Consider the following 26,636-nt stretch of genomic DNA (forward strand, 5'->3'; position numbering starts at 1 on the left):
CACCCCCTTTCTATGGTTCGTAACACGCCGACCGTTTCATATTTTAAAGACAGAATAATCACTATTATTTATGATAATAATTATGCTAGACTAGCCAATTAGCGTTAATTGCAATGGTATCTCATACCCCCCCCCCATCTCAAATATATACCCGAAGCATTTGAACACTAAAAGCTAGCTGCAAACAAAGCACTGCATGTCAGTCGTCACTAGCCTGTTTTACCATAATATTATAGTTAGAGAACAGGCATTTTTTTAGATGTCTGATAATACCCCCTGCATGCATGTACATGTACCCTATGATTTATTCATGAACATGCATGCAGTCACATGTGTAATGGAATTCCCCTTACACACAATAGAGGGTGTGTCTGGCATGTCTGTGGTGAGGGTATTCATATCATTCCAAGAATACCAGCTAGTGAATATAATCAGTGAACCAATTCTCTGCAGTCTACACACATCTCTGAGTTCCTAGCAGAAACTATAATATGGGACAGGAACAGTCTGCTGAGTAAGTGATGGTCTTACAGCCTAACATTTTTATTGCTTTTAAACAGGAAACAGGCCAGTAATGCTGCTTGGAGTGGTGATGTAAGCAAAGTGAAGTCCCTGCTGGCACGTGGGGCCAACCCCAACCACCCCGAGTACTATCCATTACGCAATGCTTGTTGTAATGGTCACCTGAAGACAGTGAAGGCACTTGTTGAGGCTGGAGCAGACACTGAGAGATGGGATAATTGGGGCAGGTCTCCAGTTCATTGTGCAGCCAGGAATGGTTATAAGAAGGTGTTGGTTTACTTGATCAGGGATTGCAAGTGCAGCGCTGGTGAGTAGTTTTCCATTCACTAGCAGTTGCTACATAACTCCCCCGGCCAACCCTATATATAGCAATTTTTCACATTGCAAATATTTTTATGGGACTTTAATATCAGTTTAATTTGTAACAAATACGGAATACATGCATGGCTTGGGCTTCTTAATTTTGAATGAGTTGGTTATGTACACGAACTATGCGTTCGAGGCCTTGAGGGCCTGGCTTAGGGATGGACATTTAGTTCCTTACAAATGCACCAGTCCTGTAATATTTAAATATTAGTGATACCAACATTCACTTGTGTATAGATGCCAGGGACCAGCACAACAATACTCCACTCCACGATGCATGCTATCGTGGTCGCCTATATGTGGTGCAGTACTTGGTGGAGGAGGCCCACTGTGACATCAGTGAGTGTATCATAATTTTGTCTGTCCCTGTGTACACATTTGTTGTTATGAACACTTTCAGATGTACGTAACAACAACAACCAGACTGTACTTCATGCAGCCTGCAGTCGCGTCCTTTTACGTATAATTGGTGAGTCGAAGTAATTAGAGATTATAGTAACTACATAGCCCTAAAAGTACTTGTTTGTAACAAACCAGAAATAAGAGTATATGCATGTAATAGATATAGCATGGGAGACCGAGTGTTTTATGGAATATACAGGTACAAGCATAAGGGTGAAGCTCCGAGGGCGAGTTGCTTGCATATTTCAATAAAACACGAGGATTCTCATGCTATAATATTATGCAGGACGACCCCTTACCAAAACGTGTAATAAGAACACGGAAGGAACTGTATGACTTTTATTACATCCTTGTAACCTATATAAAATTATAAGATCCTTACAATACAGTGCATGTATTATTATAACCAACTGCATTCCCGTTCAATATTGTAACTTTAGATGAGACATGGGCGCGTTCCGATCCGGTTGCAGTGGTGAAGTACTTGGTTGAGAAGGCTAACTGTGACATCAGTGAGTTTATTTAAATGTAATGTGTATACAATCTTTTGACCATTAACATGCACATGCAGATGCAACTGATAAGCGAGGCAGGACACCCCTTGACATAGCTAAAGAGAGACGTGGTTACGAGCCTATTGTTGACTACCTCAAGACTCGACAAGAATCATCTAGACAACCAGGCAAGTTATGAAAAAACATTTCACCGGCATCCTAAATAATTGGCATAGCTATACATTATAAAGAGATTAGTGATGTGCATAATGTTATGTTTACACGACTCAACAACTGTTACTCATGGCAACCAGGCACGACGTTATGAACATATTTAACTGAAATTGTTATCACGAGGAATTCCTAGTAAATTGTTATCTGAGTACATTTTCCTCAATGAAGTAAAAAATGTCATGCCAGCAAAGGCTTCGCCATGCATACAGTAATTATAACTATACTTTACCATAGCTATATATAATTTATAGTCAGTCACATTTACTTCCTTGTACATTCATGCAGGAAAAGATGGTGTTGGGAGTCAAACAGCTGTTCCACTCACACAAGACGAGGCTGATGCTCTGCAGAAGCTTTTCGAGGGAGCACAAGTCACCATTGGTCATCCCATTGTTGCTGGCACAACCACTCTGGAGGATGTTCAGCAGCTGCTTACTCAGAGAGGACTGGAGATTATGGCCGACGACCTCAGGACAAAACTCAGACTAAGTAAGCTTAAAATTACTACTTTTAGTGCTTATCAAATGATCTCCAGTCAATCAGTTTAGCTTAAAGTAGTCACACGACCGTGATTTGTAATCTCCACACTTAACTGCTTACTTGCCGAATGGTTCTCGCTAAAATTTCAATGTTTGTTATTTTTCATATGATCAAAGTAACTTAATCTCTACTAATTTCTCCATAATTATAGTTATGACTGAGCAACAAAGAAACCTCGAGATACTCAACAATCTAATGACAGATGAAGACACTATCGATGTTTGCTACCCAAGGCTATTTCTTGTTGGGCCGCCATCTGTTGGCAAGACGACCACACTCAATCGACTGCTGGGGGAGTTTGAGAACATTGACTCTGCTAGAGACAAAGCCAAGCTTAGAAGCACACTGCTTGCTAACTGCAAACAAATACTTGCTTTCGTTAATGAAGACACAACAAAATGGTTGTCATCCAAAGATGTTGACGAAGAAACAAAGCTATTGTTTGGTTACTTGCGTGAATCTAAGTCTGAAACCACTCCTAACAAAGAGAGAAGCATCGCAACCTCAACCGATTCTCCTGTATTAATACGCATGCTAAGAACTCTGTTTAAATACACCACACAATTATTTTCTGAAGAAAGCAGACCACCACTACACCAAGCCACAGCTGCTCAGCGTACGATGACAATGAGTCAACCAAGAAGCAAACTATTACCAATAAAATCAGAATTACAACAGCTAATAAAGAATGCGGATTATTCCAAAATGGCTGATTTCCTTGGCGATATTTTACTGAATATTCACGACATCGGAGGTCAGCCAGGCTTCTTAGAAATGCTACCAGCCCTGAGCACTGGTCCGGCCATGTACCTAGTGTTCTTAGATCTCAGTAAGGAACTTGATAAGCTGTACAAAATACCTTTCAGTCGAGATGGTATGGAAATTATTCCCTTCAATTCTGTTCACACTACAGAAGCCACAATCTCTCAAATCCTCACCTCTATTGCCAGTGTCCATTGCATCTCAAGAGATCCCACTCCTCTTATTGATGTTGGCAGAGCTAGTGATGCTCTTAAAGAAAGAATTAAAACATTTAAACAAGTTAAACCGGTAGCAGCCTTGATAGGCACACACAAAGACAAGCTGACCGACCCCGAGAGACAAATCAGCGAGAAAAATGAGGCACTTACAAAAGTTCTCCAAAAATTCCCTGAAATTATTATTTCTCCTGGATCAGAACAGCAGAATATTGAGCACAGCGAACCTATAGACGGAGCCCGTACACAATTAGATTTAAAATCTTGTTTCTTCTCAGTAGATAACCTCAATGGAACTGAAGTGTCTGACATCGGCCCCGTTCGTAATTTCTTAAGTCGAATAATTTTGTCTCGCTTCAAAAATGCTTCTCTTCCAATTCGACCGAAATGGCTCATTTTTGGGTTGCTTCTTCGAAAACAATTTCAAATAGCTACAATTGAAGATTGCTTTGAATTAGGAGAAATGCTAGAAATGCAGAAAGAAGAAGTAGAAGTGTGTCTCTGGTATCTTCACAACTGTGTTGGTACGATCCTCCGTTACACCAATGTACCTGGTGATGACGGTTGGCTCAAAGGTCATGTGATCTGCACCCTTCAAGCTATCTTTGATAGCATCAGCCAGTTTATTCTCCTTTCTATGCGAACGCTTCACTCAGGAGGTCCAGTTACCGACTACGAGCAAGCCGAGTTGGTTAAGAAGGGACAGTTCTCGATCAAATCCATTGAGATGTGTTGCAGAAACGTGGAAATTTCTGAACTTATTCCCGCAAAGCATCTCATTAAGTTATTGGAGCATGTCAAACTTCTGTCCCCGATATCTCATAAGGATAAATCATCAGCGGAAGTTGTTCGCACTACCTACTTAATGCCGGCTGTTTTGGAATGTGCTTCACAAGAGGAGCTGGCGAACCCACCTCCACCAGACACCAACAACCCAGAACCACTCCACATCAGATTCAGCTTTGGTTACGTACCAACAGGAGTCTTCTGTGGGCTCATCACTCGACTAGTTTCCCAAGGCCGCCATGGAATACTCGGATTGACGTGGAAGTTGGTGGAAGATGGTGTCAAGAGAAACTGCGTCTCTTTTCTGATTGCGAAATCAAATAAGATAACGTTAATATCTCATGAAAGGAGTTACGAAATACGAGTTACTCGAAATCACGCCCGTCTCTCCCTGTACGACCTTTGCACCTATGTTCTCTCGGTAGTTCTCTACACTCTCACGAGCATGTACGAGCAGCTAGTCCCACAAGTTGCGTTCCAGTGCCCATGTCCTGGTCACAGCTCAAGCAGGGATAGAAATTCCTTGTGTATTCTGACGAAAGATGTATGGATTCAGTTTCTGTGTGGCAGTAATCCCGTTACCTTGAGGAAGGAGCAGACAGTTTGGCTTGGAAAGGTGTGTGTGTACAGTTATATTAGTGTACGTAGAATTATGTTCATGTGTTCTACTTGCCTGTCTTACTATTTGCCGCGTGTTAGTCACATGCATCCCTTGTTTTCAACAGACCAAGAAGGTTGGTGAGGAAGCTGAACTAGAGGTGCTAAAGTTTGCTGAGGAAGGTTTCTCCTTCCACTGGACCAAAGAGGGCTCCAGACGTCAGATCAAGACAACTGATGATCAGCCCAACACTCTGAGCTTCCCGAGTGTGAGAGAGGAGGACTTTGGTCACTACCAGTGTGAGGTGAAGGATGCAGCTGCTGAGAAAGTGCTCCTCACTCTCTACAGAGCTCTCTACAAAGAGGAGTCAAGTCAGTTAGCATATATTGAGAGTATAATTATATATGTGTGCCAATTGTCACGATACGCCACACTTACGTTCAATATTTTAACTGCTTCAGGTGAATTCTCTTCTGAAAGGATTGAAGAGCCAAAAAGCAATGACACTAAATCTATTGTAAAGACACCATCATCAGGTTTGATTGTTTCTACGAACTATTCTACAAACACTGTCATTCACTGATCACTCGTATAGATGAGGGGTTCCTGTCACCAGAAAGGCTCCAACCCTCAGCAGCTCCAGTCCAGAGAGCAGAAACTCCATCAGCTGGTGGTGACAGTCAATTCCGTACTCAAAAAGGTATATTTCTTTATATACATGTAGCTGTGTATGATATTGTCACATCATCAATCAATGATTTATGCCCTCTACAGGACCACCCGCTAATCGAGTCGCTCTCCAAGAACTAATGGGACGATACAATCTGACTAACGAGCAACTCAACCATGAAATAAGTAACCCTAATTTTTCCTACCTAGCCATATATTTCGATGATGTGGAAATTTATTCGAATGCCATGGGACTAGCTTCTGCTGAACAAGCCGATGTGAAGAGGTTATACCATAGCGAAGGTTCCCAAGCAGCCATGTTAAAGTGTTTGAAAATCTGGAAACAACACAATTCTTCTCAAGCAAGTTACAGAGCTCTACTGGATATCATACTGAGATTGGGGAAAGGAGACACAGCTGATAAAATCTGTCAGCAATTGACCCAACGTAAGTACATGTATATCAGTGCCCCTCCCCTTTTCCTCGCCCCTCTAACAAGCAACTGAGCCGGTAGCTATGCAACTCATGCATGTAACTGAACTCACACCAGAGAAGTATTTCATAATGAGTACATAGCTAGTAGGTTGTACATAATTATAGGATTGACAGTGCAATTGTGTGTTTTCAATCATATTTCACCGCGTTTCGTCTGACTGACTAAGTAAGTAAGTAAGTAAGTAAGTAAGTAAGTAAGTAAGTAACATTCTTGGAAAGCATTTCCTCCTTGTACAGACATGTTCAGAAGATTCTAGATACAGCCTCTAGTCGACTAGAACCCGGACCATGGGCGTTTTTCTCAGAATTGCATCCGCTTCCAAGAGGCAGATGACCTCTCAGGCTCCACTTTTCTTACCTACGCAATTCCGCCATCTTTAAATGACTGCCACAGCAACGCACATGGCAACTTATGAGGTGGGCGTGGCTGTGACATCGATAAACACAAAACCTCCTTTCTTCAGCTCAGCTCTCCATTCACTCACTTCATGTATGCTATTTATCCTAGATGCATGCACTAAAAAACATTTGCAATGTGAACGTTGCTAGGATTGCCAGGAAAAGAAAAGCACGAAAAAGCGAAGAAACAAGAAATTCGGCGAGTGCATAACTCCAATCCGTTACAACGTCATGAACATGTACAGTCGAGTGGCCTACTGTTGATAAGGAATTTTAAAATCGAAATATAGATTGGATAAACACACAGTCATTGGTCTTTATCTGCTGGTCATGAATATAACTTGGAATACTCCCATCCACACATCCAACACTTGCGTGTTTGCTCAACACTGTAAGGGAGTCATAAACACATAACTATAGCCTGCAAAAAATGTACATAATTAACATCACTATAATTATTACTTGCAATGTGAAAGGATTGGCCAGGAAAAGTACCAAAACAAAAATAATAATTATTAATAACTTATTGAAACAGTACATGTTCATGACGTTGTAACGGATTGGAGTTATGCACTCGCCGAATTTCTTGTTTCTTCGCTTTTTCGCGCTTTTCTTTTCCTGGCAATCCTAGCACGTTCACATTGCAAATGTTTTTTAGTTTTGATAATTATAGGATTGACAGTGCAATTGTGTGTTTTCAATTATTGCACAAATTATCACTCTGTTCATAATTATATACATTTCCACTTGTTGGTGTCTATATAGCTAGACTGCACTCTCAGCTAGTGCACTGTTGATATGACAACCTATAGTTTATCAAAATGATCTACATAATATGTAGATCATTTTGATAAACTATATAATTATTGTTTCTATATTATTGTACAGATCGTACACTGGACTGATGCAGTGATTACACATGCAGTGTGTCGGATTGTACAAAATACTCTAGAAATTGCATGTGACATGTATTTATAGCTAGTTGAAAATAGTTGAAAATAGTTGTCCATTTTTAGAAGTTTAATTATTCTTATGGCACAAAGGTGTTGGACTAGCTGTGTAGCTATAATTATTATTTGATGTGTATTAGTACATGGCGAGAGATTTAGTATAGAAATGAGGACACTCAAATAAGAATTGGATTTAACTGGAACGCTAGTGTCGCCATGATTTCTGCTGGGTGTGTCTTGAAACCTGGAGTCTACACAATCACAGGACTGGGGGATACTTTACGTAAGTCGTACATTGCCAATTTACATTCAAAAACGCTCTTCAGAAAAGCGTGGCCATATAAATAATAATGCTCTTATACAACATGATTGTCTACTATCAGAGTTATACGTGTACTGTGGTACCTATAGCCTCTTACACAGGCCTGTTGAGAAAAGGAGGCATGTGCAAGATATTTTCTACATGTATGTATATACTATCTACTCAGTTGCCCATTGATATCCCTCCTCCCCCGTCCTCCCTTTATAGCTGCAGCTGATTTTCTAAGCCCCACCACTAATATATTTACTATCTTCTTGACATGCAGTTGTCCATTGACCCCCTCTCCTTCGTAGCCGTTTAACCGGTTCAGGGCTCAGGAGAAGGCCAACACGACAGTGGAGAGGTCCAGAGAAGACATGGAGGCTGCCTATGTTAAGAAAGCTACAGAGGACCTTCAGTCGCACACTAAGAGATTCCAGCATTATTATGACAGATACAACAATCATCTACACAGTCTGGATGTAAGTGGTGGAGCGTGAAAACCTCTACTAATTTATAAACAAATTTTATAAGCAAGTTTAGCGTTCGATTTTGCTAGTTAACTTTGACTTTCTGTAACTTGAGTTTGGAAGGTCCAAGTTCAAACGAACAGTACATCATGTACTAGTTTTTTGGATCATGAGCCATAATTATACTCCTTGTCAGATTGAAATGAAGTTGCTTCAAGAGTCGATTGGTGAAATGAGAGAACTGGAAAGACTCGGACTGGCTCTCGACAAGAAAGGTAAAATTTTATTGCGTGCATGTATTATAATAGCTGCTTAGTAAATATAAAACCGTAATTAATATAATTATATAGTCATTGGAAGTTTCGTACTATACATAATTATAACACTGCAGTGTACATATTTTTCTTTATAGTGGTTTGGGTCAAAGGTCAATCTGCTGACGCTGCGATTGGGGAAGAATCTCCCCTCACTCCACAAAAGAAAATCAGTGTTTTCACAACTGGAAAAGCGAAAAACTTTCTCGACGATATTTTCCGATTTCTGCTGAGAGCGAGGAGAATCCTGTCAGCCTCGTATTGCATTGGATACTTTATCCCTGATACAGATGAGGAGGCCCTGGGGGCACATGAAGTATTGCAGGTGAGGGCAGGTGGCTCATCGTGACAGCAGATTATGGTGTATGGAGAAATAGTGAAGCATTTCTTTAAACAATCACAACTTAAATGTTTATCTACTTGCGTGAAGTATTCCATTTTGGTAGAATTTACTACGTGTACCATTGCATTGTCGAGTGTAGCAGCGTTGTCTAACAGCTTACTGTAATAGCTAATTTGGTGTGTCACTTCCCAACACACACTCACACACACACCCACCCACCCCCACACAAACCCACACACACACCCCTCAAGGCAAACTAGAGGAAGCAGTGGAGGTAGTCTCGGATATGGTCAATAGACAATACCTACAAACACCACGCTCTAAAATGAACGAAGCCGCTGAAAACGTCGACTATCTTTGCAGCAAATATCTCACCGAAATGTCCGTGGTTGCGACAATCGCCGATCTGGCAGTAAAAGAAGCGGAAAAGCCTCCACCTCTGCATGCCGCCCTGCCCACTCCATGGGAGGACAGCCCGCCCCCTCGTATGGGGGTGATTCCCCTCGGCTTCGGACCAGACGTTCCTGACCAACCGGACAAAGAAACAAAGCTCTTGTTTGGCTACTTACGTGAATCTAAGTCTGAAACCACTCCTAACAAAAAGATAAGCATCGCAACCTCAACCAATTCTCCTGTATTAATACGCAAGCAAAGAACTCGATCTAAAAATACCACAAAAGTGTTTCCTAAAGAAAGCAGATCACCACTACACCAAGCCACAGCTGCTCAGCGTACGACAATGAGTCATCCAAGAAGCAAGCTATTATCAATAAAATCAGAATTACAACAGCTAATAAAAAATGCGGATTATTCCAAAATGGCCGATTTCCTTGGCGATATTTTACTGAACATTCATGACATCGGAGGTCAGCCAGGCTTCTTGGAAATGCTACCAGCCCTGAGCACTGATCCGGCCATGTATCTAGTGTTCTTAGATCTCAGTAAGGAACTTGACAAGCTGTACAAAATACCTTTCAGTCGAGATGGCATGGAAATTAATCCCTTCAATTCTGTTCACACTACAGAAGCCACAATCTCTCAAATCCTCACCTCTATTGCCAGTGTCCATTGCATCTCAAGAGATCCCACTCCTCTTATTAATGTTGGCAGAGCTAGTGATGCTCTTAAAGAAAGAATAACAACTTTTAAACAAGTTAAACCGGTAGCAGCCTTGATAGGCACACACAAAGACAAGCTGACTGACCCCGAGAGACAAATCAGCGAGAAAAATGAGGCACTTAAAAAAAGTTATCAAAAGTTCCCTGAAATTATTATTTCTCCAGGATCAGAAGAGCAGAATATTAAGCACAGCGAACCTCTAGACGGATCCCGTACACAATCAGATTCAAAATCTTGTTTCTTCTCAGTTGATAACCTCAATGGAACTGAAGTGTCTGACATCGGACCCGTTCGTAATTTCTTAAGTCGAATAATTTTGTCTCGTTTCAAAAATGCTTCTCTTCCAATTCGACCGAAATGGCTTATTTTTGGATTGCTTCTTCGAAAACAATTTCAAATAGCTACAATTGAAGATTGCTTTGAATTAGGAGAAATGCTAGAAATGCAGAAAGAAGAAGTAAAAGTGTGTCTCTGGTATCTTCACAACTGTGTTGGTACGATCCTCCATTACACCAACGTACCTGGTGATGACGGTTGGCTCAAAGGTCATGTGATATGCACCCTTCAAGCTATCTTTGATAGCATCAGCCAGTTTATTCTCCTTTCTATGCGAATGCTTCACTCAGGAGGTCCAGTTACCGACTACGAGCAAGCCGAGTTGGTTAAGAAAGGACAGTTTTCGATCAAATCCATTGAAATGTGTTGCAGAAACGTGGAAATGTCTGAACTTATTCCCGCAAAGAATCTCATTAAGTTATTGGAGCACGTCAAACTTCTGTCCCCGATATCTCATAAGGATGAATCATCAGCGGAAGGTGTTCGCATTACCTACTTAATGCCGGCTGTTTTGGAATGTGCTTCACAAGAGGAGCTGGCGAACCCACCTCCACCAGACACCAACAACCCAGAACCACTCCACATCACATTTAGCTTTGGTTACGTACCAACAGGAGTCTTCTGTGGGCTCATCACTCGACTAGTTTCCCAAGGCCCCCATAAAATCCTCGGATTTAAGTGGAAGTTGGTGGAAGACAGTGTCAAGAGAAACTGCGTCCCTTTCTATGTAGATGGTGTTCACAAGGTGACTCTGCTCTCGCACGAAAAAAGCTACGAAATTCGAGTTTCCCGTGAGGATCCAGAATCTTCTCTGCACGACCTTTGCGCTCATGCACTCTCTGTCGTTTTGTATTTCCTCAAAACTTTGTATGAGAATTTGATTCCATTAATCGCATTCCAGTGTCCCTGTTCCAATCACAAAACCAAACGAGACGTCATTAATTTATGTACTATTTCCGATGGTTCAAAAGTTCGATTTCTTTGTAACGATTCTATGAAGCTCGTTAAATTAAAACCGGAACAACGGATCTGGCTTGGAAAGGTAAGTATTTTTGTAACCATTAATTGTATTAATGATGCCAATTAATTCGCTACAGACCAAGAAGGTTGGTGAGGAAGCTGAACTAGAGGTGCTAAAGTTTGCTGAGGATGGTTTTTTCTTCCACTGGACCAAAGAGGGCTACAGACGTCAGATCAAGACAACTGATGATCGGCCCAACACTCTGAGTTTCCTGGGTGTGAGAGAGGAGGACTTTGGTCACTACCAGTGTGAGGTGAAGGATGCAGCTGCTGGGAAAGTGCTCCTCACTCTCTACACAGCTCTGTACAAAGAAGACACAAGTCAGTTAGCATTGAGATGTATGCCACATTTATACGTTCAAATCTTTTTTTATGCTTTTAGAAGAATTTTCTACTAAAAGGAATGAAGAGCCAAAAAACAATAGCACTAAATCTATTGTAAAGACACCATCATCAGGTTTGATTGTTTCTTCTACAAACACTGTTGTTCACTAATCACTCCTATAGATGAGGGGTCCCTGTCATCAGAAAGGCTCCAATACTCAGCAGATCCAGTCCAGAGAGTAGGAACTACATCAGCTGGTGAAGACAGTCAAGTCCGTACTAGAAGAGGTAAATTCACTGCTGAATAACTATTATTATGATATTTTGTATTTTCATCAATGTTAATTCATTTCCTCTCTAATTATAGGATCACCCGCTAATCGAGTCACTCTCCAAGGACTAATAAATCATTACAATCTGATTGACGAGCAACTCAACAGTGAAATCAAGAAAGCTGATACTCCCTTTATAGCCGAATATTTCGATAATGCGGAACTTTATTCGAGTGCAATGGGACTAACTACTGCTGAAGAAGCTGACGTGAAAGAATCACGTGGAAATCAAGTAGCCATGATGAAATGCCTGCAAATCTGGAAAGAACGTTATCCTTCACAAGCAACTTACAGAGCTCTACTGGATATCGTACTGAGATTAGGGAAAGGAGAAACAGCTGATAAAATATGTCGGCAATTGACCCAACGTAAGTACATGTGTATCAGTGCCCCTCCCCCTTTTCCTCTCCCCTCTAGAAAGCAACTGAGTAGCTATCTTGCTCATGTCGAGTTGTATAGAGCATATTTATATCCACTTTGTTGGTGTCTTATATAATTTTAGCTAGACTGCACAGCCGCTCTCAGTGCACTGTGATAATGACAACCTATAGTTTATCAAAATGATCTGTTCTATAATTATTATTGTACAGATCGTACACTGGACTGATGAAGTGATTACACATGCAGTGTGTCGGATTGTACAAACACTCATTAGAACAGATAGTGACATGTACCTATATAATTGTGTGCCACTTCATTTATAGTTAAAATAGCTATCCATTTTTAGTACTGGATAACCGCTGATTTCCACTAGTCATTAGAGACGTTGATATTGCGTGATGTTTCGTTTTAGGTTACTTAATACATTTTTGTTACCTTAATTTTACTATTATAGACGGGTACTTATTTTAGCCTTTTCAGATTTTTCTCTGTTTTTAGGGTACTAATTTTGGCTGATTTGTAGCAAATTCATTACCACTCAAAGATGTACAAGTATATGAGTTTTAAGGTTGAATGGAAAGTTTGGAGTCAGATACAGATGAAAAAAGGGCTAGCTTGCTTAGCGTACTCTCAAAAGTACATTACATTATACAAAAAAAAATTAGAAAAAAGAAGAAAAAAAAAACTTTTTTTAATGAGATTCAGAATTTTTTAATTGCCTTTTATTATTAGCGCGTACTTAATTTAGCGTTAATTACAAATTCGCTAAATTTCGCTAAAATTATAGTACCCGTTTACAATAAGGTAACAAGGTTTTGATACATAATTATAGCGAATGACCACTACAGCTGAACCTATATTTCATAACAACTATATAAATTAATTGCCTCTTCTTAACGTTAACTCAAAACATGTCTTAGTACAGCGGAGCTTGCAACGTACATTCATTACAGTAGTGCTACAACACATGACATCATTGAATCAGTGTGCTGGTGGTTTTGTTAACAATGGCTGTGATAGTGAAGGATCACTACAGCTGTTGGATGGTGCACCACGATTAGAGCTGCTCTTTAGCTCTGACTGACCACATGTACACCAAACGCAATACAGAACAATGTGCAGTACATGCAGACAGTAGACTAGTGGCATGGAAACTGGTATTATATATGAATGTACAAGGTGAGAAGTATAAAGCAGCCAAATGCCTCCACTCTCCTGTTATTAGGTGAGGTGGTTTTGTAATCTTCACCATGCAGCAGCATGAAAACAGAGCATTTGATCTCTCTTATACTGTGTATGCACTGCATTAATGTCAGTGGATTGATCTGTGTTGTATAGCCTCGCCGATTCCAGGCCTCTTGACAATTCAAGCAGCTAGTGTTGAGAGAGGTACCACAATAGTACAGAATTTTAATTAAGTGAGTGCCAAATGTTTGTATTGGGTATATCTGTTAAAACGTGTACATGCCGACTGTTTAATTTATACACAGAATAATCACTAATTATAATTTACTATGTGAAAGTTCAGATAAAAATTATGTTGGAGTAACCAACCAACTATCTGAGTGCAATGGTGTTTCCTATAATACCTGAACCAGAACACTAAATGCTAGCATTAGCTGCAACAAAGCACTGTCACTAGAAATGTTCTTGCTTACATGCAAAGCCTATATATCGCTATTGACCATTATTATAGAATAGTTATAGTGAAGAGTAATTTCAGAGCTCCTCAAGATAATCACTGCAAGACGACAGAGGTGGGTCAGAACATTTGTAATGCTCCCGGCATGCATGTACATGTACTCTAATATCATGAACATGCATGCAGTCACATGTGTAATGGAATTCCCCTTACACACAATAGAGGGTGTGTCTGGCATGTCTGTGGTGAGGGTATATTCATTATGGAACACCGTTTGCGACAAAATTCAGGCAGAATGTGATAGGCGTGTGCATCCAATATAAAATCGATTTTTGATAATCGATTTTAGAACTGCTCTGAAGGTGGGGTGGGGGGCCCCTGTCTAAACCTGTATCACGTGAGACTATCCTTAGAGAAATTTTGCATTAAAGAAGCCACTATTCATGACTTCTATTCCATCTGGAATCACCAAACTCTTTCTCAGCTCTTTCTCTAAGCACACACAAGATGGCCAAATAAAACAGTGCTGGCGAGAAAACATACAAAAAATGGGTGCACGAAGGAACTAAATAAGATAGCACCAACTAAAATTAATGATTTTTACTGTGACTTATGGCCCTCCTTTTTAATGGTTCCAAAAAACAATAATGTTTCGCTTTTGCGTTTATATAGTCTATCATGTGAGATAGCTAACCAAGCCAAGCTTTGATTCCAGGCCGCGGAGAAGGAGTTTGTGCATGTTCTGAGTTTCAAGGGCGGCCTAACTGTAGCCTTGAATCCATTTTAATTGGCCTGGATTCGAGGCTAGTATCAATCAATTGCGTAATGGATTATCAAAAACCGAATTCATTGTGAAGACGCCATCATTAGGTTTGGTAATTTCCAAACTGTAACTAACTGAACATGCACTCCTATATTAGATGAGGGGTCCCTATCATCACAAAGGCTCCAATACTCAGCAGCTCCAGTCCAGAGAGTAGGAACTACATCAGCTGGAGATAATCAAGTCCGTACTAGAATATTAGGTATATTTCCTGAAGTAGCTAGTTATGTATCTATGTATGGTTATTTAATGTTTGTCCCTCTACAGGATCACCTGGTAATCAAATCGCTCTCCAAGAACTAATGAGGCGATACAATCTGACTGACGAGCAACTCAACCGTGAAATAGTGGACTCCGATACTCCCGTAATGGCCTTAAATTTTGACGATGTGGAAATGTATTCAACTGCAATGGGGCTAGCTATTGCTAAACAAGCTGATGTGAAAGAATCACGTGGAAATCAAGCAGCCATGATGAAGTGCCTGCAAGTCTGGAAAGAACGTGATCCTTTTCAAGCAACTTATAGAGCTCTACTGGATATTGCACTGAGTTTGGGGAAAGGAGACACAGCTGATAAAATCTGTCAGCAATTGACCCAAAGTAAGTACATGTATATCAGTGCCCCTCCCCCTTTTCCTTGCCCCTCTAACAAGCAACTGAGCCGGTAGCTATCCGACTCATGCATGTAACTGAAATCACACCAGAGAAGTATTTCATAATGAGTACATAGCTAGTAGGTTGTACAAGTATAGGATTGACAGTGCAATTGTGTGTTTTCAATTATTGCACAAATTATCACTCTGTTCATAATTATATACATTTCCACTTGTTGGTGTCTATATAGCTAGACTGCACTCTCAGCTAGTGCACTGTTGATATGACAACCTATAGCTTATCAAAATGATCTACATATTGTTTCTATATTATTGTACAGATCGTACACTGGACATGAAGTGATTACACATGTAGTGTGTCGGATTGTACAAAATACTCTAGAAATTGCATGTGACATAGATTCACCCCTACTGGATGATCGATTTGATCACACGAAGAAGACTATACTGACTGAACAATAAAATTATATAGCCATTTTCATAGATACAATTACATTCAAATTTTCTCATGCAAATGTACAGTGGAATTGTTAGATCACAATAACAACTATTCAGTAATAACAACTTTTCTGTTACATAATTGTACATGAATAGATTGTATTATAAAAATAATTATAACATGTACGCCAGAATAACAACTGAAACCAAAAAACAATTATATTATAATTATGAAAGTATATACAATAATAAAACTAGACAACGTTCAGACATTGCATGACAGTATCTAAACTGAGAGCAGGCTACAGCCCACAGAGGACAGCCGATACCACCTGCAGAGAAAGAGAAACACTCAATAAGGTACCACACACTTGGAGGTATGGATATATACACCTCACCTGGTTGTCCAGTGGGGAAGGCCAGGAGTGGAGACACTGGATGGAACAGTTCAGTGGGGAAAATGGCAACTGGTCTCCGATGATTCAACATGACGACACCAATATGCATTATCAACTACGAAACGGCATGACAACAATTAGCAATGGTAGAGAGGGATGTGCTCTCACTATTAACAATGAACTCCCTCCACTCAACACGGCACTCAGCTTCGTCAACCGTGACTTGACCCTTCTCTAAGGGAATGTTTTGTTAATGGTAGCTAGCTATAGTTACAATAGCACAGACCTTTCACCTGAAGCTCTCTGTCCTTCTGATTGATTCTCCTCTGAAGTCTGGCATGATCTGCAAAATTGTCCTGTCAGATATCTATCCAGTTTCATCTCACCATCATATTAACGTGCTGCAACTGTTGCTTTATATCTGATACTTCTCTCTTCAGGCTAACCGAGTCAGGAGTCTCAGAGGCGTACCAATACACCAACTAGATACGTGTGTTAACACTGTATTCCAGCATCTAGACCAGTATAATTATAGTAAACTTACTTTGTTAGATAGCCTGGGACTCCATAATCTGAGCAGCTTGGTGAGCAGCACTGTTCCTAAGACAAGACAAGACACAGGAGGTTCCAGTTGATCACAACACTCTCCATGGCAGTAAGAATGAAGGGATATTCCCTAACAGTAGTTCTACACTGCACTTACAGGTAGGGTTTTTCCCCATGCAATGTGGCCACCATTGATTGTTGTGCCACTGTCTAGTCTACGTCTACTTCTGTTTCCAAGAGCTCTCTCACTATCTGCAGTCGAGTCCAAGTTATGCCAAAAGAAAGAAAAAGAAAGGTTCTACTTTAATAGAAATCTAGTGTAGAACTTACTTTGATCATAGATCAATCTATGCTTTAATAGCCTGTTGCTAGCTAGCTGTAGAGATGTACCGTATAGCGCGAAATTTTCGAGGGGCTTAATTTTCGTGGATTTCGTGGGTTAGCAATCCTACACGAAAATTAAGTCCACGAAAATCGTTCTTTACCTGCTATAACGTGCAAGATCTAAAGGCGTGGCTTCCGGTAAGCAGTCATTCCGCGAACATTGTGCAACGAAATGGCTTTTAGAGGCCAATCCACGAAATATAAGTGCCTCGAAAATTTCGCGCTATACGGTATTTGTTTATATATCTACCTATATAGCTACTGAGTACTGTGCTATTTTACCTCATACCAACACCCACATAACCAGGAGACTCCTGCTGCTGTAGGAGGAGGTTCTGGCTCCACCATTGAGGAGGTACGTTACTGACACACACACTTCACACATTGTGTCCACGTAGTCTGCTCTTCGCTCCCACCTTGTTCAGGTATTCGCTCGTTTTCTCATAAATCAGCCGCACTAGGAATGTCCGTCTGAGCACCACTTTAGTCTAGAGGTTATTGCACAATAAAGAAGCTACTGATAGAGAGGCTGTGAGCAAAGGGAAGGGCAAGGAAAACAATGGGATGGTATCGAATTGGGACAAACTAAAGACTGGAGGTATATATTCCAACTATGTTATCAACTGATACTGATCACATGTACTCAGACCATGGACCAGCTCATGGAATGTGAATGGAATCAGAACGTGGATAAAGGTATCGTTTCCTCTGTCCTCAATAATTACAATTATTAACCAACCGCATTTTATACACTGTGTACAGAATGGTGGTCTGGAGTACATTGCACAAGAATACCCAGACATATTCTGTGTACAAGAAACCAAGTGTATTGAGAAAGAGCTTCCTATGGTAGGACAGCCACTGTACACACACACTCACCCCCCCCACACACACACACCCCCCCACACACACACACTCACACTCCCCCCCACACACACACACACACACACACACTCACCCCCCCACACACACACAACCCCCCCACACACACACACTCTCACATAACCCCCCACACACACACACACACTCACCCCCCCCCACACACACACACACACAACCCCCCCCCCACACACACACACACACACAGAACCAGCTCGGTATTCCTGGCTACCACGTCTACTGGCACTCCGCAGAGAAGAGGCTACAGCGGTGTGGGGTGAGGCATATTCACCAACTGTTGTGTGGTTAGTTACAAGTATTGTGCAGGCTGTACTCCAAAGAGAAGCCAATTGAGTGACCAATGGTTTGGGAATTGAGAAGTTTGATTGTGAGGGTAGGATCATCACTGCTGAATATGAGCACTTCTATTTCCTTACATCTTGTAAGTTGGTTCTGATTTTATTTAGATTCCTATTGTCACTGTTATGTTGTGCCCTGTGTATATAGATGTGCCCAATGCTGGTGATGGCCTCAAGAGGCTCTCGTACAGTACAAGCAAGACTGGGATAGGGACCTCAGAGAGTACATGAAGAAACTAGATCTCAGTCCTTCTCTGTGGGGACCTCAATGTGGCCCATAAAGAGATAGGTACCTTCAGAGTTTGCCTTGACTTTGTGTACATGTATGTATGTATCTACGTGTAGATTTAAAGAACCCCAAGACAAACACAAAGACAGCTGGTTTCACGCCCGAGGAGAGACAGGACTTCACAGAGCTACTGGAGGAGGGTTTCGTGGACACCTTCTGTCACCTGTATCCCGACCTCTCTGGAGCGTACACTTACTAGTCATACCGGTTCAACGCCAGAGCCAAGAACACTGGCTGGTGAGTGCTCCTGCATTACTCTAGCAATAGAGTGTATCTGTGTTATCGTGTCCACGATCCTGCTACTAATACCCAACACATGCACACTGTCTTAGTTATCCACCATCCCCACCACCCACACACACCATACACACTAGATGACGAGGCAAAGAAGGTAGCCTCACAGGCACAAGCAGACGCTCGATGGATCATAAGAAACACAAAGCCTTGTCCACACTGCAGGTACGTTGGAATAGAGTACAGAACAATAATATTTAGAGTTACTGTACATAATTATACGTTTCATTGTTGTCTGATTTCAATATTTCCTTATAGAGCTCCAATTCAGAAGAACGACGAATGCAATCACATGACTTGTAAACAGGTACGGGCTTAACATAATTATTAGACTGGGAACGGCTGCATCTAGTTCATTTCTTGTTGCCTCTAGTGTCACCATGATTTCTGCTGGGTGTGTCTTGATCCATGGAGTCTACATAACCACAGAACTAGGGATACTTTACGTAAGTCGTACATTGCCAATTTACATTCAAAAACGCTCTTACAACTGATTGTCATCTATAGCTAGCTATGTGTACTAGCTTTGCTGTTCTCATAACTTTTCAGTTCATATTTCACACAAATGTCACAAATGATATGGGCAACAGATATCAATCTTGTCTATTGACCTAGCTCCCTCCTTTTCCTTCGTAGTGTGAATCGGTACCGTTGCAGTTTAATTTATTCAACAAATACTTTTTTAGAGGCCATTCCATGAAATTCAGTTGTCTATTGACCTCCCTCCCCTTTGTAGCTGTAACTGGTTCACTGCTCAGGAGAAGATCAACACGACAGTGGAGAGGTCCAGAGGAGACATGGAGGCTGCCTATGTTAAGAAAGCTACAGAGGACCTTCAGTCGCACACTAAGAGATTCCAGCATTATTATGACAGATACAACAATCATCTACACAGTCTGGATGTAAGTGGTGGAGCGTGAAAAATCTCTAGACAATTCTAGCAAGTTTAGTTTTGATTTTGCTAGCTAGTTTTAAGTGCCCATAACTTGACTTTGGAAGGTCCAATTTCATATAGGATGCGTTCTGTAGCTCTAAGGGAGGTCTATTTATCAAAATGGGTGTGTTTAAATCATGTAGGCCAATTTTTTTTCTCCTTGTCAGATTAAAATGAAGTTGCTTCAAGAGTCGACTGGTAAGATGAGAGAACTGGAAAGACTCGGACTGGCTCTCGACAAGAAAGGTACGATGTTTGTGCATGTATTATAATAACTGCTTAGTAATATTGAAATATGACCTTAATTTGGAAGTTCGTACTGTACATATAACACTACATACTTTTTTTATAGTGGCTCGGGTCAAAGGTCAATCTGATGCCACCATTGGGGTGAACTCTCCTCTCACTCCACAAAAGAAAATCAGTGTTTTCACAACTGGAGAAGCGAAAAACTTTCTCGACGATATTTTCCGAATTCTGCTGAGAGCGAGGAGAATCCTGTCAGCCTCGTATTGCATTGGATACTTCATCCCTGATACAGATGAGGAGGCCCTGGGGGCACATGAAGTATTGCAGGTGAGGGCAGGTGGCTCATCGTGACAGCAGATTGTGGTGTATGGAGAAATAGTGAAGTATTTCTTTAAACGATCACAACTTAAATGTTTATCTACTTGCGTGAAGTATTCCATTTTGGTAGAATTTACTACGTGTACCATATTGCATTGTCGAGTGTAGCAGCGTTGTCTAACAGCCTACTGTAATAGCTAATTTGGTGTGTCACTTTCCAACACACACTCACACACACACACGCACACCCACACACACACCCACTCACACTCACACACCCACTCACACACCCCACACCCCTCAGGGCAAACTAGAGGAAGCAGTGGAGGTTGTCTCGGAGATGGTCAATAGACAATACCTCCAAACACCACGCTCTAAAATGAACGAAGCCGCTAGAAACGTCGACTACCTTTGCAGCGAATATCTCACCGAAATGTTCGTGGTTGCGACAATCGCCGATCTGGCAGTAAAAGAAGCGGAAAAGCCTCCACCTCCGCGTGCCACCCCGCCCACTCCACAGGAGGACAGCCCGCCCCCTCGTATGGGGGTGATTCCCCTCGGCTTTGGACCAGCCGTTCCCGACCAACCGGATGGAGAGAGGCGCTTCCGTTTGATTGGTCTATTGAATCCCGATGGAACATTGCATATTTTACGAGTACCGGAAGAGGAGTTTCAATATCTTAGGGCCCCAGCAGACTAATTAGCGTTATGTGAATGTACTTGTGAACTACATGTATATAATAATTATGAGTATTCTGTTCAAGAATTTAGCTGTGTGTGTGTATGTATAAACATGTTATTTTTCATGTTGTTTGCACAGTCGTCATTAATATTTTGTTATTAATTAAAATGCACCTCTGCCCCGAAGCAGCCATTGTGATCAAATTCTGCAGATCCACCCCCTTTCTATGGTTCGTAACACGCCGACCGTTTCATATTTTAAAGACAGAATAATCACTATTATTATGATAATAATTATGCTAGACTAGCCAATTAGCGTTAATTGCAATGGTATCTCATACCCCCCCCCCCCATCTCAAATATATACCCGAAGCATTTGAACACTAAAAGCTAGCTGCAAACAAAGCACTGCATGTCAGTCGTCACTAGCCTGTTTTACCATAATATTATAGTTAGAGAACAGGCATTTTTAGATGTCTGATAATACCCCCTGCATGCATGTACATGTACCCTATGATTTATTCATGAACATGCATGCAGTCACATGTGTAATGGAATTCCCCTTACACACAATAGAGGGTGTGTCTGGCATGTCTGTGGTGAGGGTATTCATATCATTCCAAGAATACCAGCTAGTCAGTGAACCAATTCTCTGCAGTCTACACACATCTCTGAGTTCCTAGCAGAAACTATAATATGGGACAGTTCCTGTCTGCTGAGTAAGTGATGGTCTTACAGCCTAACATTTTTATTGCTTTTAAACAGGAAACAGGCCGAGGAGTTACAGGTTGCTGCTAGGACTGGTGATGTCAGGAAAGTGAAGTCCCTGCTGGAACGTGGGGCCAACCCCAACCACCACAAGTACTATCCATTACACACTGCTTGTAGGAAGGGTGACCTGGAGATAGTGAAGGCACTTGTTGAGGCTGGAGCAGACACTGAGAGATGGGATGGTTTGGGCGAGTCTCCAGTTCATTGTGCAGCCATAAGGGGTCGTAAGGAGGTGTTGGTTTACTTGATCAGGGATTGCAAGTGCAACGCTGGTGAGTAGTTTTTCATTCACTAGCGGTTGCTACATAATTCCCCCGGCCAACCCTATAATAGCAATTTTTCACATTGCAAATATTTTTGTGGGACTTTAATATCAGTTTAATTTGTAACGAATACGGAATACACGCATGGCTTGGGCTTCTTAATTTTGAATGAGTTGGTTATGTACACGAACTATGCGTTCGAGGCCTTGAGGGCCTGGCTTAGGGATGGACATTTAGTTCCTTACAAATGCACCAGTCCTGTAATATTTAAAATATTAGTGATACCAACATTCACTTGTGTATAGATACCAGGGACAAGAACAACAATACTCCACTCCACTATGCATGCTATTGGGGTCACCTAGATGTGGTGCAGTACTTGGTGGAGGAGGCCCACTGTGACATCAGTGAGTGTATCATAATTTTGTCTGTCCCTGTGTACACATTTGTTGTTATGAACACTTTCAGATGTACGTAACAACAACAACCAGACTGTACTTCATGCAGCCTGCCGTCCCTACCTACCTATAATTGGTGAGTCGAAGTAATTAGAGATTATAGTAACTACATAGCCCTAAAAGTACTTGTTTGTAACAAACCAGAAATAAAAGTATATGCATGTAATAGATATAGCATGGGAGACCGAGTGTTTTATGGAATATACAGGTACAAGCATAAGGGTGAAGCTCCGAGGGCGAGTTGCTTGCATATTTCAATAAAACACGAGGATTCTCATGTTATAATATTATGCAGGACGACCCCTTACCAAAACGTGTAATAAGAACACGGAAGGAACTGTATGACTTTTATTACATCCTTGTAACCTATATAAAATTATAAGATCCTTACAATACAGTGCATGTATTATTATAACCAACTGCATTCCCGTTCTATATTATTGCAATCCCAACTTTAGATTTATTTTGGTCTGAAGGAGGTTCCGATCAGCTTGCAGTGGTGAAGTACTTGGTTGAGAAGGCTAACTGTGACATCAGTGAGTTTATTTAAATGTAATGTGTATACAATCTCTTGATCATTAACATGCACATGCAGATGCAACTGATAAGCGAGGCAGGACACCCCTTGACATAGCTAAAGGGAGGAGTGATTACGAGGGCATTGTTGACTACCTCAAGACTCGACAAGAATCATCTAGACAACCAGGCAAGTTATGAAAACATTTCACCGGCATCCTAAATAATTGACATAGCTATACATTATAAAGAAATTAGTGATGTGCATAATGTTATGTTTACACGACTCAACAACTGTTACTCATGGCAACCAGGCACGACGTTATGAACGTATTTAACCGAAATTGTTATCACGAGGAATTCCTAGTAAATTGTTATCTGAGTACATTTTCCTCAATGAAGTAAAAAATGTCATGCCAGCAAAGGCTTCGCCATGCATTCAGTAATTATAACTATACTTTACCATAGCTATATATAATTTATAGTCAGTCACATTTACTTCCTTGTACATTCATGCAGGAAAAGATGGTGTTGGGAGTCAAACAGCTGTTCCACTCACACAAGACGAGGCTGATGCTCTGCAGAAGCTTCTCGAGGGAGCACAAGTCACCATTGGTCATCCCATTGTTGCTGGCACAACAACTCTGGAGGATGTTCAGCAGCTGCTTACTCAGAGAGGACTGGAGATTATGGCCGGCAACCTCAGGACAAGACTCAGACAAAGTAAAATTTAGATATAAACACGATTTAGCACTTTTTTAACAGTCATAAAAACGCAGCCTCTAACTCTGCTTTGCCATCCCAGTGCAGTATTAAAATACGCGATTTTGGCTAACTATATAGGTGTTCTGTCACATGATCTCTATAGCCTCATGTACAGCCTGTCATTTGTACAGCGTGACCAGTTTTTTACCTGGCTACATTTGATTCCGTTCATAAAAGTAACTTAAAGCACTTTACTGAATTAAGTAGCACGCATCTCTTGACTCCTTTTTTCAATAATTCATGAACAAAGTATACCTTAATTTTTCATATGATCATAGTAACTTAATCTCTACTAATTTCTCCATAATTATAGTTATGACTGAGCAACGAAGAAACCTCGAGATACTCAACAATCTAATGACAGATGAAGACACTATAGATGTTTGCTATCCAAGGCTATTTCTTGTTGGGCCGCCATCTGTTGGCAAGACGACCACACTCAATCGACTACTGGGGGAGTTTGAGAACATTGACTCTGCGGGACATAAAGCCAAGCTTAGAAGCACACTGCTTGCTAACTGCAAACAAATACTTGCCTTCGTTAATGAAAACACAGCAAAATGGTTGTCATCCAAAGATGTTGACGAAGAAACAAAGCTCTTGTTTGGCTACTTGCGTGAGTCTGAAACCACTCCTAACAAAAAGATAAGCATCGCAACCTCACCTGATTCTCCTGTATTAATACGCATGCTAAGAACTCTGTTTAAATATACTTCACAATTATTTTCTGAAGAAAGCAGATCACCACTACACCAAGCCACAGCTGCTCAGCGTACAACAATGAGTCATCAAAGAAGCAAACTATTACCGATAAAATCAGAATTACAACAGCTAATAAAAAATGCGGATTATTCCAAAATGGCCGATTTCCTTGGCGATATTTTACTGAACATACACGATATCGGAGGTCAGCCAGGCTTCTTGGAAATGCTACCAGCCCTGAGCACTGGTCCGGCCATGTATCTAGTGTTCTTAGATCTCAGTAAGGAACTTGACAAGCTGTACAAAATACCTTTCAGTCGAGATGGTATGGAAATTATTCCCTTCAATTCTGTTCACACTACAGAAGCCACAATCTCTCAAATCCTCACCTCTATTGCCAGTGTCCATTGCATCTCAAGAGATCCCACTCCTCTTATTGATATTGGCAGAGCTAGTGATGCTCTTAACGATAGAATTAAAACATTTAAACAAGTTAAACCGGTAGCAGCCTTGATAGGCACACACAAAGACAAGCTGACCGACCCCGAGAGACAAATCATCGAGAAAAATGAGGCACTTAAAAAAATTATCAAAAAATTCCCTGAAATTATTATTTCTCCAGGATCACAAGAGCAGAATATTGAGCACAGCGAACCTCTAGACGGAGCCCGTACACAATCAGATTCAAAATCTTGTTTCTTCTCAGTTGATAACCTCAATGGAACTGAAGTGTCTGACATCGGCCCCGTTCGTAATTTCTTAAGTCGAATAATTTTGTCTCGTTTCAAAAATGCTTCTCTTCCAATTCGACCGAAATGGCTTATCTTTGGGTTGCTTCTTCGAAAACAATTTCAAATAGCTACAATTGAAGATTGCTTTGAATTAGGAGAAATGCTAGAAATGCAGAAAGAAGAAGTAAAAGTGTGTCTCTGGTATCTTCACAACTGTGTTGGTACGATCCTCCATTACACCAACGTACCTGGTGATGACGTACCTGATGTTGACAGTTGGCTCAAAGGTCATGTGATCTGCACTCTTCAAGCTATCTTTGATAGCATCAGCCAGTTTATTCTCCTTTCTATGCGAACGCTTCACTCAGGAGGTCCAGTTACCGACTACGAGCAAGCCGAGTTGGTTAAGAAGGGACAGTTTTCGATCAAATCCATTGAAATGTGTTGCAGAAACGTGGAAATGTCTGAACTTATTCCCGCAAAGGATCTCATTAAGTTATTGGAGCACGTCAAACTTCTGTCTCCGATATCTCATAAGGATGAAACATCAGCGGAAGTTGTTCGCACTACCTACTTAATGCCAGCTGTTTTGGAATGTGCTTCACAAGAGGAGCTGGCGAACCCACCTCCACCAGACACCAACAACCCAGAACCACTCCACATCACATTCAGCTTTGGTTACGTACCAACAGGAGTCTTCTGTGGGCTCATCACTCGACTAGTTTCCCAAGGCCCTCATGGAATACTCGGATTGACGTGGAAATTAGTGGAAGATGGCGTCAAGAGAAACTGCGTCTCTTTTCTGATTGCGAATTCAAATAAGATAACGTTAATATCGCATGAAAGGAGTTACGAAATACGAGTTACTCGAAATCACACCCGTCTCTCCCTGCACGACCTTTGCACCTATGTTCTCTCGGTAGTTCTCTACACTCTCACGAGCATGTACGAGCAGCTAGTCCCACAAGTGGCGTTCCAGTGCCCATGTCCTGGTCACAGCTCAAGCAGGGATAGAAATTCCTTGTGTATTCTGACAGAAGATGTATGGATTCAGTTTCTGTGTGGCAGTAATCCCGTTACCTTGAGGAAGGAGCAGACAGTTTGGCTTGGAAAGGTGTGTGTACAGTTAGCGTACGTAGAATTATGTTCATGTGTTCTTGCGGTGCTATTTGCAGTGGGTCAATCTTATAATTAGTCACGATAATGTTTC

General features: G+C 41.2%; 6 protein-coding genes and 1 long non-coding RNA gene across 8 annotated transcripts in view; 6 read left to right on the plus strand and 1 right to left on the minus strand.

Moving 5' to 3' along the window:
• The first annotated feature begins 368 nt into the window (after positions 1-368).
• The window catches only part of LOC135337436 (uncharacterized), a 29,152-nt gene continuing 2,884 nt past the window's right edge, over positions 369-26,636 (plus strand). The window contains exons 1-8 of the mRNA XM_064533374.1: positions 369-514; positions 21,986-22,263; positions 22,560-22,661; positions 22,723-22,788; positions 23,171-23,248; positions 23,308-23,418; positions 23,748-23,951; positions 24,307-26,540. Coding sequence (XP_064389444.1) covers positions 492-514; positions 21,986-22,263; positions 22,560-22,661; positions 22,723-22,788; positions 23,171-23,248; positions 23,308-23,418; positions 23,748-23,951; positions 24,307-26,540 — 3,096 coding nt within the window. The 5' untranslated portion in view covers positions 369-491. The remainder of the gene's footprint in view (positions 515-21,985; positions 22,264-22,559; positions 22,662-22,722; positions 22,789-23,170; positions 23,249-23,307; positions 23,419-23,747; positions 23,952-24,306; positions 26,541-26,636) is intronic.
• LOC135337154 (uncharacterized) lies at positions 1,822-15,963 on the plus strand. Its single transcript, XM_064533056.1, has 9 exons — positions 1,822-1,825; positions 1,862-1,972; positions 2,304-2,507; positions 2,710-4,937; positions 5,047-5,290; positions 5,381-5,455; positions 5,515-5,619; positions 5,694-6,035; positions 15,772-15,963. The coding sequence occupies exons 1-9, from the start codon at positions 1,822-1,824 to the stop codon at positions 15,792-15,794; spliced, it is 3,336 nt and encodes a 1,111-aa protein (XP_064389126.1). The 3' UTR covers positions 15,795-15,963.
• LOC135337439 (uncharacterized) lies at positions 7,390-12,942 on the plus strand. The gene is made up of 10 exons (XM_064533377.1): positions 7,390-7,715; positions 8,020-8,215; positions 8,400-8,478; positions 8,616-8,842; positions 9,112-11,357; positions 11,413-11,656; positions 11,718-11,792; positions 11,843-11,947; positions 12,027-12,359; positions 12,582-12,942. Exons 5-10 carry the CDS (start codon positions 9,147-9,149, stop codon positions 12,596-12,598), a joined length of 2,985 nt encoding a protein of 994 aa, XP_064389447.1. The 5' UTR covers positions 7,390-7,715; positions 8,020-8,215; positions 8,400-8,478; positions 8,616-8,842; positions 9,112-9,146; the 3' UTR covers positions 12,599-12,942.
• On the minus strand, positions 16,289-16,963 carry LOC135337463 (guided entry of tail-anchored proteins factor 1-like; the record flags this gene model as incomplete). Its single annotated transcript, XM_064533403.1, has 5 exons — positions 16,289-16,402; positions 16,456-16,521; positions 16,574-16,643; positions 16,674-16,769; positions 16,832-16,963. Coding segments are annotated over 5 exons (429 nt in total), but the record flags the coding sequence as incomplete, so codon positions are not given.
• On the plus strand, positions 16,997-18,424 carry LOC135337471 (uncharacterized). 2 transcript variants are annotated; one of them, XR_010395139.1, is made up of 6 exons: positions 16,997-17,128; positions 17,525-17,572; positions 17,643-17,815; positions 17,865-17,913; positions 17,980-18,066; positions 18,305-18,424. It is a non-coding gene; the product is annotated as an uncharacterized LOC135337471 (long non-coding RNA). The 2 variants fall into 2 exon arrangements; XR_010395138.1 differs by lacking the exon at positions 16,997-17,128 and having other exon boundaries at positions 17,216-17,572.
• Positions 18,451-18,985, plus strand: LOC135337155 (DNA repair nuclease APEX1-like; the record flags this gene model as incomplete). The annotated part of the gene is given in 5 exon segments (XM_064533057.1): positions 18,451-18,538; positions 18,604-18,650; positions 18,653-18,696; positions 18,698-18,744; positions 18,801-18,985. Coding segments are annotated over 5 exon segments (411 nt in total), but the record flags the coding sequence as incomplete, so codon positions are not given.
• On the plus strand, positions 20,122-21,377 carry LOC135337456 (uncharacterized). The gene is made up of 3 exons (XM_064533394.1): positions 20,122-20,218; positions 20,325-20,548; positions 20,844-21,377. Exons 1-3 carry the CDS (start codon positions 20,146-20,148, stop codon positions 21,237-21,239), a joined length of 693 nt encoding a protein of 230 aa, XP_064389464.1. The 5' UTR covers positions 20,122-20,145; the 3' UTR covers positions 21,240-21,377.

Source organism: Halichondria panicea, chromosome 6, assembly GCF_963675165.1.
Source record: "Halichondria panicea chromosome 6, odHalPani1.1, whole genome shotgun sequence".
In the NCBI taxonomy this organism is placed as follows: Eukaryota; Metazoa; Porifera; class Demospongiae; order Suberitida; family Halichondriidae; genus Halichondria; species Halichondria panicea.

Coding starts and splice junctions, on each gene's coding strand:
- LOC135337439 (XM_064533377.1), top strand. CDS start 9,147: ATGGTCAATAGACAATACCTACAAACACCACGCTCTAAAATGAACGAA. Junction 11,358..11,412: donor AACGGATCTGGCTTGGAAAG/GTAAGTATTTTT, acceptor AATTCGCTACAG/ACCAAGAAGGTTGGTGAGGA. Junction 11,657..11,717: donor TCTGTACAAAGAAGACACAA/GTCAGTTAGCAT, acceptor TTATGCTTTTAG/AAGAATTTTCTACTAAAAGG.
- LOC135337154 (XM_064533056.1), top strand. Junction 2,508..2,709: donor CAGGACAAAACTCAGACTAA/GTAAGCTTAAAA, acceptor CCATAATTATAG/TTATGACTGAGCAACAAAGA. Junction 5,456..5,514: donor TGTAAAGACACCATCATCAG/GTTTGATTGTTT, acceptor TCACTCGTATAG/ATGAGGGGTTCCTGTCACCA.
- LOC135337456 (XM_064533394.1), top strand. CDS start 20,146: ATGAAGTTGCTTCAAGAGTCGACTGGTAAGATGAGAGAACTGGAAAGA. Junction 20,219..20,324: donor ACTGGCTCTCGACAAGAAAG/GTACGATGTTTG, acceptor CTTTTTTTATAG/TGGCTCGGGTCAAAGGTCAA. Junction 20,549..20,843: donor GGGCACATGAAGTATTGCAG/GTGAGGGCAGGT, acceptor CACACCCCTCAG/GGCAAACTAGAGGAAGCAGT.